The following is a 20659-nucleotide window of genomic DNA, read 5'->3' on the forward strand; positions in this document are numbered from 1 at the left end:
GCAGCACAGGGAACCCCAGGCTGCCCCTGGTGGGGAGGGCAGTGGGAAGAATGTTGTTTCCAGCTTCTGCTGCTTGATCTTGGGAAAGTCTCAGCTCCCCCTCTCAGTCTCCCACCTGGGAAATGTCGGGGCTGGCCCACGTGATCTCCAGGGTCCTTCCTGGCTCAAGCAGGTTCTGGGGGTAAGATTTAGCAAAGCCAAAACGGCCCCCATGTCCAGCATAGAAAACCAAGACTCAGTGAGAGTACAGCCTCACTCAAGACGGTGCAGAGTTGTCAGGGTCCAGGATGGAACCAAGGTCTCAGGCCCCTCTGCCCAGCAGATTCTTCCTGAGCATCTGCTCTGTGCCAAGCACTGTAGGAAGTGCCCCTTTAATTCTTACAGAAACCCATCATGTTAAACAGGCATTCTCACCCCATTTTACTGATGGGCAAACTGAGGCTTAGGCAGGTGTATGACCACACAGCTTAGGCCACACAGCAAGAGGGGATGTAGCCAGAATTTGCACCATGAGGGGAAGACGAAAAGATTTGAGAATATTCTCCTCTTCCTTTTGACCCTGAATAGAATGTTTGGCAGAGTCTGTATTTGTGTCAAAGGACCAAGGGGAGGGAGAGGACTTACCTGGACTTTCTTACGGGCTCCCTGGGGCCCTGACCCCTTGATGTTGTGTGTAGAAGTGTGTATGTGGTGGCTGGGGACATTTTTCAGGGGAAAGCGTACTGAGACTTTGGTGACCCATGAAGGGATATGAAATAGCTCATTTCACAGATTGGAAAACTATGGGCGGGGGAGCTGGACAGGGCTCCCTGGGGACCAGCAGCAGAGGCCAGAGCTTACCCAAGCAACTCACAGGCCTCTTTCTGGGGTGAGAGGGCTCAGCTCTGGACCCCCCACTCCCTGGCAGCAAATAGGAGAGCGCACATGTGAACTGAGTTCTGCCCTGGGGTAAAAAACATGAGGGTCAGGGATACCCTTCCGAGAAGGTGTTAAGTGGCAGAGAACCAGACTGGGCACTGGCCTTGGGGGTGTAGGGGGAGGGCTCCCATCAGGGGTGGGTGTCAAGGGGGCTCCCAGCTGCCCCCACCTTCCTGAGCACAGGCCAGCTCCATGTGGAAGTTCAGGGCAATCAAGCTGGACCACTCCTCCCCAGGCCCCTCTCAGGGGACACCACCCTGGGGTGCTGAACCTGGGCGGGTGGGCACGACCTCTCCTCACACTCTCCCTTGGCATTGTCTGGACCCCCAGCCATGCCTGATTCCTTACACCCCCCAGACCCAACAGGATTGTACCTAGTGAAAAGTTTAATTCCTGCCCTGCCCCTGTTCGCTCAGTTGCCACTTCTCTCCCCAGACATTCATTTGTTCATTCATTCACCAAATATTTATTAAGTGCCTACTATGTGCCAGGCACTGTGCTAGCTGCTGGGGGTACAGCAGTGAACAAGACCAGCCCAACAGAGTCCCTGCCCTCCCAATGCTTAAGTTCTAGTGGGAAAGAGAGACATTCACAGTAGACATTACATTAGACAGTGATACACTCTACTGGGGAAAAAAAATAAAGCAGGAAAAGGGGAGTGCAGTAGGATAGCCCTAGATGAGAAGGTGCTGTTTGAGCAGAACTTGGAGGAAATGAGCCATGTGGATGTCTGGGGGCAGAGGGAGCAGCCACCAGGCGGGGAGCTGGCGTGTTCAGGGAACAGCAGGGAGACCAGTGTGTCTGGAGCAGGGGGAGGGAGGAGGCGGGTCAGAGGGGTAAATGGAGGGCCGTTGTAAGGACTTTGGAATGAGATGGGAGCCAGTGGAGCGTGTTGACCTGGGGAGTAATGTGATCTGATTGGGATTTGATGGGCTCCCTGGCTGCTGTGTCAAGAAGAGATTGGGGTGGGGGGCGGGGGGTGGAGCAGTTAGGAGGTTGCTGCTGACGGCTCAGGCCAGTGGGAGTGAGTGCTGAGGGTGGTCAAGCGCCTTAGTGTCTGGTTGATTCCAGAGTTACTTTATGCACATGCAAGCAAATGAGGAACTTATTCCTATTTTCCCCCACTTCAAAGTAACATAATAAACAAAGTGATATGGAGGCCCAGAGAGGGTGAGGGAGCAGGCAGCAGCTGCTATGTTCCACCAAGAAGCAGCCCTCCCCTGCATGGCTGGGGGAGGGCCAGTGCAACAGCCTTCTGGGGGACATCGAGCTCTCTGCAGAAATTCCAAATGCACTCATCCTTTAACCTGGCAACCCATTTCTAGAATTGATCATACAGACACACCTGCTGCACACTGCAACATGACTTATGTACAAGGCTATTCATTGTTTGTGGCAGCAAAAGGTTGAGCACACCCAACATCTATCAGTTGGTTAAATAAATGGCAGTACATATATCCATACGTACCTTTTCAGCCCCGGACGCCTGGGTTTGGTCTGTCAGCCATTCCTCCATCCCTCTGCCCAGCCTCCTCGGGCCTCCCCTAGACTTGCACTTTGTGCAGGGCTGGCCCGGGTGCTGTCCACACCTGTGGTGCTGAAGACATGGGGCTGGAGGGAGGCCTGGGCTGCAAACCAGAGACCAAGAGTCGGAAAAGGGAGATAGAGCAGGAGTCGTTCAAGGTTCAATTCCTGGCTCTGCCTCTTACCAGCTGAGCGACCTTGGGCAAATTGCTTAACCCCGAGACCCTCAGCATCCTTATGTGTAAAATGGGGTTGCTGTGAAGATTGAATGGCAGCAGCAATGTAAAGAATTGGCAATTGAGAAAATAAATGATAATTTTAACTGTATCATTTTAGAGACAGTAAAGCATAGTGGTTAAGCTTTTGGACACTGCAGTGATAATGCCTGGATTTGAATCCTGGCTCTACCACTTACTGGATGGATGGTCTTGATCAAGTGACATGACCGCTCTGTGGCTCAGTTTCCTTGTCTGTAAATTGGAGTGAATAGTAGTCCCCATGTCACAGGATGTTGTGAGGATTTGACGAGTTAATTTACCTGAGGGACTTGGCACAGGACAGGGGTTCCTTAAGTGTTAGCTGTTGCTGTAAATTTCTTCTCCATTATCTTCATCATTCTCATCACAGCACTCCAGCCTCTCTGTTCACAGTGGCCAGTGTCACTCACAGCCACTCCCGTCTCTGCTGTGCTTGGGGCTGGGGCTGTTAGAGCGAGACCGCACCTTGCCCTGCAGATGCCCTGGCTTCTAGCCTAGCCCTGCCACTAACTTTATATGTGATTTTGAGCAAATCACTGTTCTCTTCTGGCCATCAGTCTCTGCACCTGTAAAACGGGGCTAATGATATCTCACGCAGGCCCCTGGGAAAATAGCTATGTGCCTGCAGGGTCACATTCAGGAAAGCCAAGATATAAAAAGTTATAGCTTCCCAAACACGTAAAGAATTATTCACCGGGCATTTGTCACACACTGGCTAAGTGCTAGGCATAGCGAGATGATTAAGGCATGGGGCTTGCTTTCAAGGAGCTCTTGGGTTTCTTGCTAGATTGTTAATCCCCTCCAAGGCCCATTAAGGTGTCACCTCCTCCAGGAAGGTACCCTGATGCCCACTGCCAGCGCCCTTCTTGGAAATGTTGGAGCACTGATCATGGCCTTCCTGGCCTCATGATTATCTGAGTCCTTCTTTATTTGCCTCCTTGATTTGTAGGCTCATACCCTCTATCTCATACCCTCTATCTAACCTACTCACCCTGTGCCAGCACCCAGCACAGTGCCTGGGCTCAAATAGATATGCTTGTCTGGAGGCTTTAGGCTGTAAGTTACACAAATTCAACTCAAACTGGCTTAAGCCAAAAAGGAAATGTATTGATTCATGAAACAAACATTCAGGAATATAATTGGCTTTCGGCATGTCTGGAGCCAGGTGCTCGGGATCATCAGAAACCTTTCCATCTTTCAGCTCTGCCTATCTCTTTGTTGCTTCATTCTCCGTCAGGTGCTTCCCTCATGGTCGCTGAGCCAGCCCCCAGCAGCTCCAGGCCCGTGTCCTCCAGCTTTGCAGCCCAGGGGTCAGAAGGTATCTCTTTCCTGATAACTTCAGCAAAAGTCCTAAGGCGAGATCTCAGTGGGTCACCTTTGGTCACGTGTTCGTCTCTGAACCGGTCAGCGGTGACCTGGCGGATGGGATGGATCCCCTGGTTGGCCAGCCCTGGGTCAGACCTGCGCGTAAAGCCAGAGTGGGGACAGCCCTACTGAACCACCGGACTGAGAGAGGGACCGTTCCCTGGAGAAAGGGAAAGTGATGCTGGGCAGGAGAAAACACCACAGGCCGATACAAGGAACCACTGAAAATGCAGAGCAAGGCAAGGATCAGGTCAAATCTGGTCTTGAGACAATTTATTTGACCCCGCAGGTGGGGAGGACTAGAGGGGAGAAACGGGGAGGCGGGCACGCGGAGAATGCGGGGTGTGGGGAGCTGGCTCAGCCACGCAGGCTGAGGGAATGAAGCTCCAGCCCCTCCCTTGACAGAAGCAAAGTGAAGCAGGTGAGAGAAGCCAGAGGGGCTCCCTGTCCCCACTCGGTACCTGAAATTCCACCTCGTGGCTGCTTTTTCACAGGGGTTTTTAATAATAGAGTAGACCCAGAGAGGGGACCCACCCAGGCACAATCACTATTTAATGGCATCCTTCCAGGCCAGGGCTTTGTTGAGGATACCCTTGGGGTTTGCCTGTGCTAAGGGCATAGCATGGGTCCAGTGACCTGAGAGAGGGGACCCGGGCATGGGGACAGAGAATCTTAGACTCCCAGAGTGACGGTAAGAAAGGCCTGGCTGACTCGGTCCAGCCTCACCCCGTACTGATTTCCCCCAACAGATGGGCTTCCAGTATCTGCTTCTCTGCTCCCAGCGGCAGAGAACGCACTTCCTCCCTGTGTGAGACTGTGAGACTGTGAGAACTGTCTCATTTTTGAGTTGCTGTCTGCCTGGGTCTGCCTGTAGGAGCCTCGCAGGACACAGCATATAAGAGCATGGGATCTAAAGCCTGATAGCCTGAGTTCAGATCCCACTCTGCTAGTTATTAGCTCTTGGGCAAGTTACTCAGCCCATCCATGCCTCAGTATCCCCTTCTGTAAAGTGGGGATAATAATAGTAGCACCTACCTCTGAGACATCTTGCGATTAAATGATTTAATCCACTGTTAGCGTACCACCTGGCATATGGTAAACAGTAAATATTTGCCAGTATTATTATTCTCCCACAAGACAGGATAAGAGCAGTCTCCCTTCCCTTCACAGGCTGATGACCCTCCACCTACTCCTATAACTGGATTCTTGGTGGCCAGTGTTATCACCATCCAGGTTACCTTGTCTGGCCACATTCCAGGCAGTCGAAAACACTGAGGTTCAAATCTTAGCTCTTTTGTTTACTTGCTACATAACTCTTGAATTAGGGCAGTATTAGCTGCTGTAACAAATAAGCCCCATATATCTCAGCAGCCTAACAAAACAAGTTTACTTCTGGCTCACAAAATACAGAGCAGGTAGTCCTCGTCAGCAGGAGGCCTCGCATACCCAGGGGACCCAGGCTCCTCCTATCTTGTAGCTCCACCACCATCTTCTAGAGTCTTGGAGTCCTCTGAATCAAGCCACAGAAGAAGAGAAAGAAACTTTAGCCACTCTTAAAAGCTCCAGCCTAGAAGTGATACCTCATTTCTGTTCACATGCCACTGGGGAAAACCAGTCACAGGTGGCCACACCAGGTGACCACACCTGGAAGCAGGGGAGAGGAGAAATGTAGTTCCCTGCTGACAGCCACCCTCCAGAACAGCTCTGTATTATAGAAGAGGGAACACAAAGCTTTGATGGGCAGTTGGCTATCTTTGCCATAACCATAGTAAGTCATGGTTTGCATGACTTATGGCATAAGTCATCTTTGCCATAACCATAGTAAGTCAGAGGTTTCTTGGGCCTCTGCTCTTTATCCATAAAGTAGAAAGCATCGCTTGATCATGGCAATGGTTGCACAGCTCTGTACATTTACTGAAATCATTGAATTATACACTTGCTATGAGGGAGTTTTGTGATATGCAAGTTATACCTCAATTAAGCTGATTTTTAAAATGGGAGGCATCTTGCCCCCTTCTCAGGGTACTTATGAGGACTCAGTGAGTGAAATTTTGCCAGACTGGCACTACGTGTGTGTGTGTGTTTGCGTGTGTGCATGTGGTGGGGAAGGGGGTCCCAAAGTAGGCCTGAGTTGGGTTACGCTTTGGGTGTTGTTTTCATGAAAGTGGCACCCAGCTTGAGCCACCTGCCAACAGGAAGTGGTAGATGGTTCGGTCTTGCTTCTTGCTTGGGAAACTCTCCCCCCACCACTGTGGCCCTCCCAGCTTGTGGCGGAAGACCCAGCCCATGGGGCCAGAGCCTTTGTGGTCAGGGCCACAACCACTGCCATGAAGACTGGGTGACGCCCTCCTGCCTTCAGCACCCCAGATGGGGAATCGAGGGCCTCCCTCGGGGCCAGTGAGGACACACACTTGAGGTGCAGGTCACGTGGGGTCCCCTGGGGCAGCACAGCCAGCTCGAGTGTGCACGGATGCAGCACCAACTACACCGGGTGAACGGAGGTTGGCCAGGACCTCTGCTGCCTGGTGCTAGGAAGTTCACGGCCGTCAGGTCCTCAGCTGCTTCTCCAGGTGGAGGCAGTGACAGAGACGAAGGTAAAATACTTTTAGGTCAAGTTCCCCCTGATGCCAGACGTCTATGCCTTCAACCACCAGTGAGGCTGATGTGTCTCACTTCACTCTCTGGGCTCAAGTCCCCACCTGAAAAAAGGGGCTGGTACACCTGCCTCAGGGACTGTTGTGAGGATTGAGTTAATACACGTGGCACACCTGGACCGGTGCCTGGCATCCAGTCGGCTTTCCGCAGGAGCTCCGTGATGGCACGCGCATCCCTGGCTGAGGCTCTATCCTCTTCTGGGTCTCCGTTTCCCCACTCAGATACTGAGGGATATGGATACGATGTTCACACATTCTGACTTGGGGGAAAAAATAGTGGTTAAAAGCACCAACTTTGGAGCCAATGCCAGCAGTAGCTAGATGACCTTGGGCAAGTTATTCAGTCTCTGTGCCTCATTCTCTTCACCCCTAAAATGGGGATAATAATACTACCTACCTCATGGAATTGTGAAAATGAGATGAGTTCATCCTCCAAACAGGGCCTGACATGTAGTGAGTACATTTAAGTGTTAGCCGCTGCTATTACTGTTATTTTCTTCATCTTATGGATGTGGAAGCTGAGGCCCAGAGAGGTGATGTGACTTATTCAAGGTCACCCAGCTAAAAAGTGGCGCACGTTAGGATCAAGGCCAAGCCTGCTGAGCCCCAAGGCCTGTGCCATTTCCATCGTTCCCCACTGCGCCTCTTAAGTCACGTGTGTAGTAACTGGGACAGAGGCAGTGTGTACCTGGGGGGATGACGCAGCAGCAGGGACCGGGTGCGGGTAATTCCTTGTCTCCTGCTGACACCTTGCAGAGAACATGCCTGAGGGGAGAGAGAGATTGAAGGAGTGAGGGGGCACAATATGCAGGACCCCCCAACTGGGACCCAAGGAACCAAGGGAAGGGACAAGGAAGAGTTGAATTTGATGTAATACCAGCCCCCAGGGCGCTCTTGGCCTGTTGATGGGGACAGACAGGGACACAGCTGAGACCACCATATTCAACAGAGGTCCTAAGAGAGAGAATACAGATCCTGTCTGAACCCTGGGGCCCCTCAGAGACAGAAGTTGGCACCTGGGGCAGCAGGGAAGGCTTCCTGGAGGAGTGGAACCTGAGGGTAATGAGATAAGGAGATGGGGCTTGGAGCAGGGGGCAGTGAAGGCAGGCAGGAATGGCGGAGGGCACTGGAGAGGTGTGTTCAAGCTGTAGAGAGGCAGAGCTGGGCAGTGGTCAGAGCATGGGCTGAGCCTGGGGTGAGGGAGCAGGTGTGCCCCCCCACCCAGCCCGGTGCCTGCCCAGGGCAACTCTGAGGCCAAAGCAGCAGAGATAAGCCAAGCACCCGACAGTCCCTGGGGGAGGAAGGTGGGGAGGGAAGAAGGGCTTCCAGCAACTTGCGGCTGCCAGTCAAGCTCCCAGGAGATGTAGAAAACAGCCCAAACTGATCTGACAGGGCCAAAGCCCGAAGTGGGAGCATTGCCACACGTGTGCACACATGTGCCCGCACACACGTGGCCCGCCCGCCTCAGCAGCCCTTGGGGAGTCCACACACATCAGGAGAAGTAGGTCAGCATAGCAGCCCAGCGCCGGGAACTCTTCCTGGTGGGCAGGGGGAAGAGTTCAAGATGAAGAGGGTGTGTGCTCATCAGCACCCCTCGGGGTGGGGTGGGGTAGGGTAGCCGCACACTCTCCACAGGAACGGCCTTACCTCTCCCGGCTACTACACAGCAGGTCGTTCTCACTCGGCGTCCTTTCCACCCAACTAGCGGGTGGACACTTGGTAAGGAGAGAGAGCTGACCTCTTCCAGCCCTGCAACCAGAGGAAGACTTGTGGGGAGATGTCACCCCACTTTGGCCCTGCAGCAGGAGGGGCCCAGTGCTGTCCAGCCCGGAGCAGGGACTGCATAGACTTGACGACGGTGCCAGGCAGGGTTGGGTTCAACACTGAGGGTGGCGGAGGAAGCAGGGCTGGGTGTCAGTGGGTCTGGCGCCATCCCTCCCTCTTGAGGTCTGTGAAATGCGCTGGAGACTCTCTGAGGGCATCGTGTGGGACTTTGGCGGGCTCATGAATGGAGGGGAGGGGCCCGCATGGGGGAGCAGGATCCCGAGGAAGGAGAAGGGGGCGGGAGCCAGAGCAGAGGAGGCGGGACGGCTCCCTGCTCCCCCAGCCAGCCGGGAGGACGTGCAGATGGAGCTCCGTTTGGGGCTGGGTGGGAGGCAGGAAGTTCCCTCCTGGTGCTCCTCCTCTCCGCGTCAAGTGGGAGGCTGGGTCGTGCCGAGGGGGAAGGGGAGGCAGAGGAGGGGAGGAGGGTTTGGGCCTGGGAGAGGAACGGCCGGGCCAGGGTGAAGATGCCAGGCTCGCGGGGAGGGCTCACCCCTGCTCCCAGCCTCCAGCCGAGCTCAGCAGGCGAGCATGGAGGTCCTCCGAGTGAGAACGTGTCCACACCTGACACTTTGGGAGTGCTTACTGTGCACCAGGCACCAAGCACTTCACGTCCTTTGACCCTTAGGGAAAAGATACTATTATCCTTTTGCTAAGATGGGGAAACGAGGCACAAAGAAGTGAAGTCACTTGCACGAGGGCATCCAACTAGCGAGTCATAGAGCCAGGCTTCAAAGTCGGCAGTCTGGCTCCAAGTCTGTGCCTTCCCTCAGAGCCGCGGGGTGGTTCTGCAGGGGTGGCGGCTGAGGGGTGGGCTTCGGCTGCTGAGAGTGCTGGGTGGTCCACCTGGGACTGGAGGGAGAAGGGAGTGAGGGCAGAGGAGCTGCACCAGGAGGCAGCTCCCGAGGGTCCAACCTAGAGCGGATTCAGCGCTGGCCTCCCCTGCTGGCGCGCACACAGAAACGGACACGCGGGCACCTGCTCCCGGAGGCTCGGCTCCCTGGTCTAAGCCTCCCCCATTAGACAGACGAGAAATGCAGACCCCAGATGGGCGTTCACTGTCACCCAGCCCTGAACTCTCGCCACTGCAGCTCTCTGCCCCCCTCCCCGGCACCATCTGGAGGCAAACTCTGTACCCCCAATGGGGTGGGTGTATCCAGGAAGGCCTCCCCACCCAGCTCGTGTGAACATTGAAGGGGTCGGTCGGTGAATTTGGAGGGTAGGGGTGAGGGAGGGCGGATCTTTGTAGGACAGGCATTCTGTCCTTGTGTCTGGGGAGCCTGTGCGGGGCCCTGGGGCTACAGCTGTAGCTGTGTGTACCTGAGCCAGGCTGTGTGTTGTCGTCTGAGGTTGGGGGAGGGATTATAATGCTGTGATGGGGGTGTGGCCACACCTGCACCGCCCTGACAGAGTTTCGTCTGAGACCCCTGCCCTCAGACCTCGTCTGCCCCTCCCCCTGCCTTATTTTCTCTATGGCTCGTGTCACCTTTTATCATAATATAATATATAATATATAATTCATGGGTTCACTGTGTTTTGTCCATTTCCCCCCTAGAACGTAAGTCCTGTGAGGGTGGGAGTCTGGTCTATGTGTTCAGTGCTCTGTCCCCAGGGCTCCAAACAGCACCTGGCAAACAGCAGGTGCTGATCAGTACTTGTGAACTGGAGCACTCATGTGAACTCAGTATGTGGCGTGTCTTTGTGTGACATAAAAACGTGTGCCTTGCCTGGCACAGTGTCTGGATGATAGCACGAGACAGGCCAGCGGTACCCAAGTGGGGGCTGGGAGGCAGTGGCTGTGTCTCTGGGGAGTGCTGGCTCAGGCCTGGCCCTGAAGCTTTGGGGGAAAGGTGATGCAGCAGAGATACCTGTTGCCGCCTCGTGGTCATCTTCGGCCTGTCTTCGGGCCCAGCCCTGGGGATCCTGGGCCCTGGGGAGGAAGGAGTAGGCCCTGGCTTGATGTCACACCCCTTGCCACACACCAGGGAGAAGATGAGCGTGGGCTGCCCAGAGCCCGAGCCGCCCCACTCCCTGCCCTGCTGTGGGCCAGGGACCGCCCCTGGGCTGGGTGCAGGTGTGCCCCTCCTCACTGAAGACATGCAAGCGCTGACCCTCCGCACACTGGCCGCAAGCGACGTCACCAAGCACTACGAACTCGTCCGGGAGCTGGGCAAGGGCACCTATGGGAAGGTTGACCTGGTAGCCTACAAGGGCACAGGTGAGTGTCTGCAGGGTGGCCAGCTCTAAGACAGGAGTGGGGACTTGGCTGGGGCTCTCTGCAGGGGCCAGGAGGCCAGTAGGAGGCAGAGTCAGTGGTCCACGTGGAGAGAATGTGGCCTGAAGCGGCCCAGGGAGGAGGGGACCAGGCAGATGGGACAAGGGAGCAATCTCTGGGCAGAGTGCCCAGACTGGAGGGTGGGCTGCTTTGGGGCCATCCAGAGTGCCTTTGGGACAGCCAAGGGGATGTGCCCGGGGACATCTGGAGTCAGGGGAGAGGTCAGGGCTGGCGGTGGTGTCTGGGGAATCACCAGCATATCGGTGATAGCAGCCCCCAGGGAGGTGGACCGAGCTGAGAGGGGGTCCTCGGGAACAGGGCACCATGCTTACAATGGGTGGGAGAGGGCCCTGTGAGGTCAATGTGGCCGTCTCCATTTCTCAGGTCACTGAGGACTCTGAGACCCAGAGAGATTCAGTCACTCAGCCAAGGTCGTGCAGCTACAGAGGGTGTGAGCTAGAATGAGACCCCAGTAATCAGCTCCAGGGCCTTCTTGCTTAACCCCTGAACTTGATGCCTTCCCCACAGTGTAGGCTCACAGCAGTGCCCACACAGCCAGTCAGGGACAGGGGCTGCATGAGTGCCCACAGCTGCACACAGAAGAGACGGGGACAGTAGGAGGAGTACTGGACATGGAGTCACCTGAGCTTTGCTACTTGCTTGCTGTGTGACCTTGGGCAAGTGACTTAACCTCTCTGTGCCTAGGTTTCCTCCTTTGTAAAATAGGGTAGCATTAATGCCCAGCTGATAGGGTCCTAATGAAGAGTGAGCTGTGCACATGAAGTGCAGAAGGCAGGCCTGTGATGTGTAAGTGCTCTGTGGACACACACGTGTGTCACACAGCTATGCACCCAGGTGGCTACAGATGCCTGCTCAAGCGCAGAGTCAGGGACGTGTGCCTTGCAGGTCCTCATCTCTCCATGTCTAGTGCCTTCTTATTTATTCATCCATTTAAGAAACATTTGTTGAGTATTTACTAGGCACCAGACTGTTCTGTCGGCACTGGAGATACAGCAGCGAACAAGACAAAGGTCCCTGTACTCAGGGAGCAGCCTTCTAGGTGGGTGAGACAGACAGATAAATCGGTACACAGTATGTCAGGAAGAAAATGAGAGGATGGAGAAAGCAACAGGCCCTCCTCATCGAGGGCTTCAGGCTGGGCATGGAGGACCCAGGCTGACCGCTGACTTGCTGCATGGCCTTTGACAAGTTCCTTCCCCTCTCTGGGCCTCAGTCTCCTACCTGTGAGATGAGGAGAGTCACACCCGCTGGGGCCCTCATCGTGCACTGTGGCTGGGACCGGCTGTGCAGACAGGCACGGGTGTGTGAGGTGCAGGGGCGCAGGGAGAGGGGTCTTCACCACTGTCACTGTCACCTGGCCAGGCACAAAGATGGCACTGAAGTTTGTGAACAAGAGCAAAACTAAGCTGAAGAACTTCCTGCGGGAGGTGAGCACCACCAACAGCCTCTCCTCCAGCCCCTTCATTATCAAGGTCTTCGACGTAGTGTTTGAGACCGAGGACTGCTACGTCTTTGCTCAGGAGTACGCGCCCGCCGGGGACCTGTTTGACATCATTCCTCCTCAGGTACATGGGTGGTGGCCGAGGAAGGGGAGACTGTCTTCTGGGTCCCCGGAGTATGAGAGTCGAGGAGGAGTCAGGCGCCTCCTGACTTAATCATTTATTAGGCGCCTACTGTATGTCAGTCACTGTTCGGAGGGCTGGGGATGCACAGCAAACGAGACAAGAGGTCCTGCTCTGGTCCTAGAGGGGGAAACAGACACTCTGCAATCGGCCAGATGATGCACTGAGATGAGGAGCAGCCAGGGTGATGGGATGAAGTCCAGCAGCCCCCTCCTCCGCAGTTGCATAGAAACAGGTGGGGACCCAAGAGGGGAGGTGGCAGGGCCACCAGAGGCTTCCCAGAGGAGGTGCCCTGGAGTGGGGAGAGTGCCCGGGGGGATTCCAGGCACCTGGGTTTGCAGTCGGCCAGGGTGAAACTGCTCTGCCGCTCACCGGGTAAGGGACAAGGCCTCGGTGTAAGGGAAACGGGCATATAACCATATAACGTGTGCTGCGGAGTTGAGGAGTCGTGCGGGATAGGGCGCTTTAGCAAAGCACCTGGCCCAGTGTAGGCGCTCTGGACAGTTGTTGCGGGAAATGTGGGGAAGGTGAGGAAGGTGGGAAACCACGGGGCCAGGGAGGGAGCCGGGGATGCCCAGGTGGGATGATGGAGGGTGGCTGGCACCGGATCTGCCCAGGAAAGGGACCCGGAGGGAGTTCAGGCGAGCGGTGACAGGGACGGGAAGGAGAGGACCGGGTTGGGGTGGGTCGGCGCCCCTGATCGTCTCTCCCGTCTGACCGGCCGCAGGTGGGGCTCCCCGAGGACACGGTGAAGCGCTGCGTGCAGCAGCTGGGCCTGGCGCTGGACTTCATGCACGGCCGGCAGCTGGTGCACCGCGACATCAAGCCCGAGAACGTGCTGCTGTTCGACCGCGAGTGCCGCCGCGTGAAGCTGGCCGACTTCGGCATGACGCGCCGCGTGGGCTGCCGCGTGAAGCGGGTCAGCGGCACCATCCCGTACACGGCGCCCGAGGTGTGCCAGGCGGGCCGCGCCGACGGCTTCGCGGTGGACACGGGCGTGGACGTGTGGGCCTTCGGCGTGCTCATCTTCTGCGTGCTCACCGGCAACTTCCCGTGGGAGGCGGCCTCGGGCGCCGACGCCTTCTTTGAGGAGTTCGTGCGCTGGCAGCGGGGCCGCCTGCCGGGGCTGCCGTCGCAGTGGCGCCGCTTCACCGAGCCGGCGCTGCGCATGTTCCAGCGGCTCCTGGCCCTGGAGCCCGAGCGCCGCGGGCCGGCCAAGGAGGTTTTCCGCTTCCTCAAGCACGAGCTCACGTCCGAGCTGCGGCGCCGGCCCTCGCACCGTGCGCGCAAGCCCGCCGGGGATCGCCCGCCGGCCGCCGGGCCGCTGCGCCTCGAGGCGCCCGGGCCGCTCAAGCGGACGGTGCTGACGGAGAGCGGCAGCGGCTCCCGGCCCGCGGCCCCCGCCGTCGGGCCCGCGCCTGGGCCCGCGCCCGTCCCCGTGCCGGTCCCCGTGCCCGAGCCCGGCCTGGCTCCCCCGGGGCCCCCCGGCAGGACCGACGGCCGCCCAGACAAGAGCAAAGGGCAGGTGGTGCTGGCCACGGCCATCGAGATCTGCGTCTGAGCCGCCCCCGCCGCCCTCGGGCCCGGGGCGCCGTGCAGCAGCCAGGCCGGGGCGCGGGGAGCCGCCCTGGGCCGAACCGGCCAGCCCCCCGCGGCGGCAGGAGGGAGTAGTGGTAGACGCCCGGCCCGCGGCGGGCTGGTGAGATCGCCACCAAAAGGAGCCAAGCCCCCCAGGCCCGAGGATTTAGAGGCCCCCTGACACCAGGAGCAAGGGAGCTTGCCGGCAGACTCCCCACACCTCCCTGAACCCTGGAACCCTGACTAGTTGCTCCCGGCCCTTTGCACCCCCTGGCAGATCATCCTGCAGGCCCACCCCCGGTCTTGCCCTCCCGGCCTCCCCAACCCCCAACCCCCACCCTGGGCACGAAAAGGGGCTGAAGTGCTGAGGCAGAGAAGGGCCTTAGGGCCCCTGGGCACTGGCTGGGAGGAGGGCGATGAGCTGAGGGCGGGGGCGTTGCTCAGCGGCCACCTGCCCCTTTCCTGGGAGGTTGGAGGGAAGGGACCAGGCCCCCTGCAAAATGTAGCAAATGTCTGGAGGCTGCAGAAGTGTGTATGTACAGACACAGGGCCCAACTCCCCACCTTTCAGTCCCCAGATGAGGACACTGAGCCCAAAAGGAGGGCAGCCAGCCGAGACTACACAGCCAGGGAGGTGGAGCTCTGGAGGCCCTCCCCTCCCCCACAGGGATTTCAGGACGACTGAAGGGCTCCGGGGCCAGCGACCTCAGCTGCCCCTGCATCCCTAGGCCAAGGGAATGAGTGCAGAGCCCAGGGCCGGGCCCGCCTGCCCACCGCACCTTCCCCAGGCCCGGGAAACCTCTCAGATCCTTCTCAGTCCTCGCTGCCCCAGCCCAGACTCAGGGGGCCTGGGCTCTTGGCAGGCGGCCAGGTGATCTGTGCCAGGAATTTCTCCTGAGTTTCTACTGGGGTCCAACATGTCAGCCTGGGGCTGACCCCATCCTCACGTCTCCCAAGTTTCTGGTACTGGGGTGTGGGTGTGAGAATGGGAGGCCCTGGAAGTGGGAGGGGGTGAGTGTGTGAATAGGTATGGGTGCAGCGTGAGTGCACGCGGAGTGCACATGTGTGCGTGTAGCCTCGTGTGTTCAGTGGCTGCATCCAGACGCCTCAGTAACTCTGCCCCAGGATTCTCAGCGGGCAGCTGCCAGAGGGCATCCAGACCTGCGGCTCAGCACACCCCTCAGGGAACCCGGCAAGGAGGCACCTGCAGGTTGGTTCAGGACCCTAGGCAGCAAAACAGACCAGAGGGACCCAGCCTCACCCAGCACGACTCCACGACCCCCGCCCCCTCCGTGGAGGCCTGGGACCCCGCAATAACCTCAACATGGGTGAGGCTGCTCCCTCTGCCTGGCAGTGCCCCATCCACTGTCCCGGGTCACAGCTTCCAGGGTTCCTCCTGGGGTTCTCGGCCATTTGAGGGGGCTCCCTGATGGGCCAGGCTGACCAGAGGGACCCCTCTGGCCTGAAGTCCCCACCTCTCCATTCACCCTCATTCCTACCACGCAAAAGGGCTATAGGTCCCCCTGCCCTGCCCGGGTCCAGTTTACAAACAGTGTGCGGTTGCCTCAGGGCCTGGCCCCCACTCCTCCTTGGTGTGCCCACCCCTCTTGAGACCCACCTCCCCAGCGGGCATTGGGGCCCTCCACATGCCAGGTAAGTAGCAAACCCCTCCTCCCACCAAGGGCCAAGTCTCAGAGAAGGCCCCCCCATCACTGCCCCCGACCCACCTGGAGCCCATCTGGGCACCTCTCCCAGCCGCAACTTCTCCTTTTGCCTTAGGCCTCTTGACATCCTGTCTCTCCTGCAATAACAAGGAAGCGAGATTCCAAGTAGACGCCCCTTGCGTGCGCCCTCTCACACTCTCTCTCTTTCTCTCTCTCTCTCTGTTAAGATCCTGTCTGAGAGTCTCTCCCTCGTCGTAGTATCTAGGATGTTAGAGTGGGGAAGGGATCGTAGTTCTGTAGCCCAGCCCCTGTTTCCGGAGGCACAGAGAGGGGGCAGCAGCGGCCGACAAGGAAGCAAGACTGGAACCCGGTCTGCGCCCTCCCCGTCGGGGCCTTGCTGCCGCTGCCGCCACCACCTCTGCTGGTCGGGCTGGGACCCTGTGCCCCTTAGGAGAGGTGTTGGTCACAGATGTTTACCTCAGTTTATGTCACTGTCGAAGAAAAAATAAACAGCAAAAAATTAATAACATCGTAAACATGAAGACTTAGAAGAGAAAAAAACAAAACAAAAAAAACCCCTCGCGATTCTTCTGTGAAGGCGTATGTGTGTGTGTGTGTGCGCCTGCATCTCTGTCCTCCCCCGGGCAGGCTGGGTCATCCCTGCCCTCTGTCCCAGCCCTGTGCCCCCCACACTGCCCCCTATCCTTCGGTGCTTCCCAGAGGCCCCTCTGAGCTGGCCTGTGGGGTGTGGGGAGCCCCTGGGGGGGGGAGGCAGGGCCACAGGTTAGCTAGAGGGTCCCCCACCAGGCCAGCTGAGCAGAGCCCTAAGGCTGCCCGTGCTCCCCGAGCCCACTCTGTGGCCGGCAGGACAGTCATGGTGGCTGGCGTCGGCATCCAAGCCTGGCTCAGAGCCTGGGTGGAATCCCAGCCCCAGAGCCCCAGACCCTTATGTTGCCACCATCCCCCGCCATGTGTTTGTAAATACCCTGGCATCCTTTGGCCCTGAGAAGGTTTTTAAATGTGTTATTTACTTCTCTAATCATGACAATTGCTATAAAATAAAAGTTTAGAAAAATTACCACTGGGTGGCTGTCTTGTCTCAGATACGGAGTAGAGAGGGAGGCACACAGAATTACTCTGGAAACTGAAAACTTGACAGATGGTTTAAGGTAGGGTCTGCAGAGTCCAAGGGCAGCTACTCCAGGGCTCCTGCGACCTCTCCTGTGACTTAGAGTAGGCCCAGGCCAGGGACTGAGTATGAAGGGAACGAGGACCCACGTTCTGGGGGAAGAGGCAGGGACTTGTCCTTGGACTGGAGTCCAACTTCAGCGTGGAGCCCTTCAGACTGGGCAGGAAATAGAGGCAGAAAGCCCAGAGGAACAGAGTAGGCGATTCATCCAGCCGCTGCTCAGCAAATGTTTACGGAGTGCATTCTGTGCGCCTGGCTTCCTAGCGGGGCCTGGGGATGCGCCAGTAAACAGGACAGATGGGGCCCCTGTCCTCAGGCAGCCAGCGATCTAACGATGGAGCAGACATTACCCACATGGAAGGCTGGGTGCTGGGAAATTACATAACTGAAAAGCTGTTCAAGTTTGGAGGCGGCAGGAGCTCCCTGAAGACGGAGACCAGAGTTGTCTGGGCATCGGGCACAGAGGGTGTGAAGAAGCTGATTGGCAGTGGCTGCGGATTCAGAGGCAGCAGGCAAATGGCCGTTCTAAAGCAGGGGAGTTGGGGCCGGCTGTGGGGAGTTTCATGATTCAGCATTCATTCGGCAAATATTTATTAATTACCTACTTGTGTCAACAGAACAATTCTGTTGGCTCTGCCTTCAGACACAGGTCCCACCCAGAATCTGAGCTCGCTCACCACCGGCATTGCTCCCACCGGAAGCCGGCAGCCCTCCTCTGCCTGTTGCCCCTCACTGGTCTCCCAGCTTCCTCTCCTGAGCCTCTTCAGGCTTTTTTCAGTACAGCAACCAAAGTGAGTCTTCCCATAGACAACACCTGTCACTCTGTTGGAAACATTACGAAAGCTCCCTATTTCACCCCAAATCAAAGCTGAAGTCCTTACAGCGGTCTCCAAGGTCCCAGCCCCATCCCCTGCTCCACCCCCGTGCTGTCTTCAGGCCACGTTGGCCTCTAGGAAAGCCAAGCACACTCTCCCCTCAGGGACTGTACCCTTGCCTTGGACTCTCCCAAATCTCCCTGGAGCCCTCTCCCTCCCCTCCTTCGGGTCCCTGCTCAAATCTCAGTGGTCACGGTGGGGTGGGGATGGTGGTGTGCTGAATTGGGCGATTGGGATTGACATGTATACACTGATGTGTATAAAATTGATGACTAATAAGAACCTGCAGTATCAAAAAACAAACAAACAAAAAAAAACAACTAATACTAAACTTTCTTTGGGTTATTTGTATGGAAATATGTTAATATAAATGTTTCAGACATTACAAGAAGTTTCTAAAAATCTTATATGTTCGGGTATAATGTTATAAGTCATAATTCTAGTTATTACTTTAAAATGTATATCTCAGAAATAACTAAATTTCCTTGTCAATTGCATTATTATGAACTTTCATCAAATCTTTAACCATGGTCATTTTTAAGTCTTTTGTCATTTACAGACAGTTCTGGGTGTACTCTGATGCTTTTGCAAAAATGTTCCTATAAAAGGGTTTCATATTCAAGGCATTCATGGAAAAGACTCTGACAAGTACAGGTTTCTGGTAACTGACTATACTGCTGAACTGAATGAATAAGCATTTTCAGAACTCTAATGGAAAACTGATAAATTCATAAAAGTGCTAACAAAAGATCAAGATGAAAAAAAATTATTTACTTGGGACTGAGTGAACTGATGAGGATGATTATAATTTTTGTGACTTTCTGTTTGAATAAAAAAAAAAAATCCCACAAGGACTCAGAGGCAAAAAATATACAAATCAATTTTCACTGCAAAGTAGAGGAGCTGTTACAGTGGAGGATTACTGGACTGAATGTCAATATTATGACATAGTATGAGTGTGTTTCATGTTTGGTAATTGCAATCATTGTTGCTTTTGTTGTGGTCATCCATTTACAATGCTTGGTGTCAGTTTATTTATCTCTTGTAAAAATAAAATACAGTGTGTGTGTGTGAAAAAAAAAAAGAAAAATCTCAATGGTCAGAGACGACTCCCTGGAGCAAATGACCCTCACCCTGCTTCACTCACCACCACTCGCAATACCAGGTATTTGTTTGTTCTCCATCTCTCCGCATTAGAACGTAAGTTCCATAAGAGAAGAGTCAGTATTTGGCAAACTGCTACTCCCCTCCCCATTCCAACCTCACTCCTAGGACAGGGCCTGGCACATGACACTCAACAATTGTTCAAATGAATGAATGAATGAATGCCCAATACTATTTTAGGGGCCGAGGATACAGCAATAAACAAGATAAACAATCCCTATCCCCTGAAGCTTACTTTCTAAAGACAGGCATTGAATAGGTTACATAATTATCCATGAAATTGGGGGGGGGGAGTTAAAAGAGAGAGCGGGGAAAAAATAAGAGAAAAAACAAAATCCACCCAGACTAGATCAGAGGGGGAAGGACTCCTCCTACCCAAGAATTTGATCAAAACCCTGTCACTTCAAAATGTCTGCCACTTGTCTGCAATCGTAAGGGCGGATACCTGGGGGCAGTAATCACTTTATTTAAGGGAACATTTTAATGGATTGTTAAGGGACGGAGGGGAAATCTATGAATGTACAAATATCCCCTCTTTGTAACTCCCAACGTGTCAGAGAATGCCAAGACTTACCACTAGGGGGCCTTGGTTTTCTGCGCTGTTGCTTCTGTCTGCCTCCAGCATCACTGCTGAACTCATGCATCCTCCAGGGTGATAAAGCCATCATCCTGCCAGAACAAAGGGGCTTGACAAGAAAGGTTTACACACACACACACACACACACACACACACACACACACACAGAGTTTCAGAACCCAACCGACCCCTGGAACTCCTTAGATCCTTCTGTTTAGCCTGGGCCACCTCCCTTTAATCATGGAGAGTTCCTGCTCCAGAGCACTTAGTGTCCTTTCCTGTCCACAGTCTTCAGTCAAGACTTAGTCCCTCAAAATGTTTCTTTTAACATTGAACTTCAGAAGAGAAGAAATTGTATTCTTGATTGCTTTTTCCCCAAGGTGCTCCTTGAACCCCATGCAAAATTTCCCAACTCCTCGCCAGTGACAGCTAAGTATGCCAAGACAAGGAATATTGGAAGGGGCAACCTCAAAGCTCCCATTATACCCTTCATGCAGGGCAATGGATGCCTACTCAACTTGCATCACTAAGGGAGAGAGTCCCCACATGGCATCTCTGTCTCAAAAATGTAAAGCCCTACCCAGCCATCTAGTGACTGGTCTGGGGGTGGAAATGTGGGTGTAAGAAAAGCAAATTTGAGGTATTTACTGGCAGTTGAGGGGAGGAGAATATTCATCACCTAGCCTTGGGTTAATGGAGCTTTGGGACAATGGAGTAATTCAGGGGTTTCCATTTGGAGCCAAAGAAGGGCAGAAAATGGATGGTGGCTTCAGAGGCCAAGAGCTCATGGGGAGAGCCAAGAAGTAGGCTGTATAATTAACCTACTGTATTGTATACTTGAAAATTTCCAAGAAAGTATATCTTGTGTTCTCACCACATAAAATTCTAACTATGTGATGTGATGGATATATTAATTAGCTAATTATGGTGGTGATCATTTCATAATATACACACACATATATCAAAACATCAAGTTATACACCCTGAATATATACAAGTTTTTTTTGGCCACCCCGTGCCGTGCAGCTTGTGGTATTTTAGTTTCCCGACCAGGGATCGAACCCAAGCCCTCTGCAGGGAGAGTGCAGAGTCCTAACCACTGGACTGCCAGGGAATTCCCAATATATATAATTTTTATTTGTCAATTATACCTCAA

At 55.0% G+C, this 20659-nt stretch overlaps 1 protein-coding gene across 6 annotated transcripts in view; it reads left to right on the plus strand.

The window, feature by feature from the left end:
* The window catches only part of SBK1 (SH3 domain binding kinase 1), a 53668-nt gene extending 34816 nt beyond the window's left edge, over positions 1-18852 (plus strand). For 4 of the 6 annotated variants that reach the window (XM_082429398.1, XM_082429395.1, XM_082429397.1 and 1 more), the window contains 3 exons: positions 10525-10757; positions 12198-12400; positions 13185-18852. In XM_082429398.1, the coding sequence (XP_082285524.1) occupies positions 10532-10757; positions 12198-12400; positions 13185-14018 (1263 nt within the window). In that variant the 5' untranslated portion in view covers positions 10525-10531 and the 3' untranslated portion in view covers positions 14019-18852. Of the gene's footprint in view, positions 1-1845; positions 4018-10524; positions 10758-12197; positions 12401-13184 lie in introns of those variants that run through there. The other 2 variants (XM_082429399.1, XM_082429400.1) reach the window with 2 other exon arrangements.
* Positions 18853-20659: the final 1807 nt, after the last annotated feature.

Source organism: Balaenoptera physalus (assembly GCF_965194825.1).
Source record: "Balaenoptera physalus genome assembly, chromosome: 16".
NCBI classification, from domain to species: Eukaryota; Metazoa; Chordata; class Mammalia; order Artiodactyla; family Balaenopteridae; genus Balaenoptera; species Balaenoptera physalus.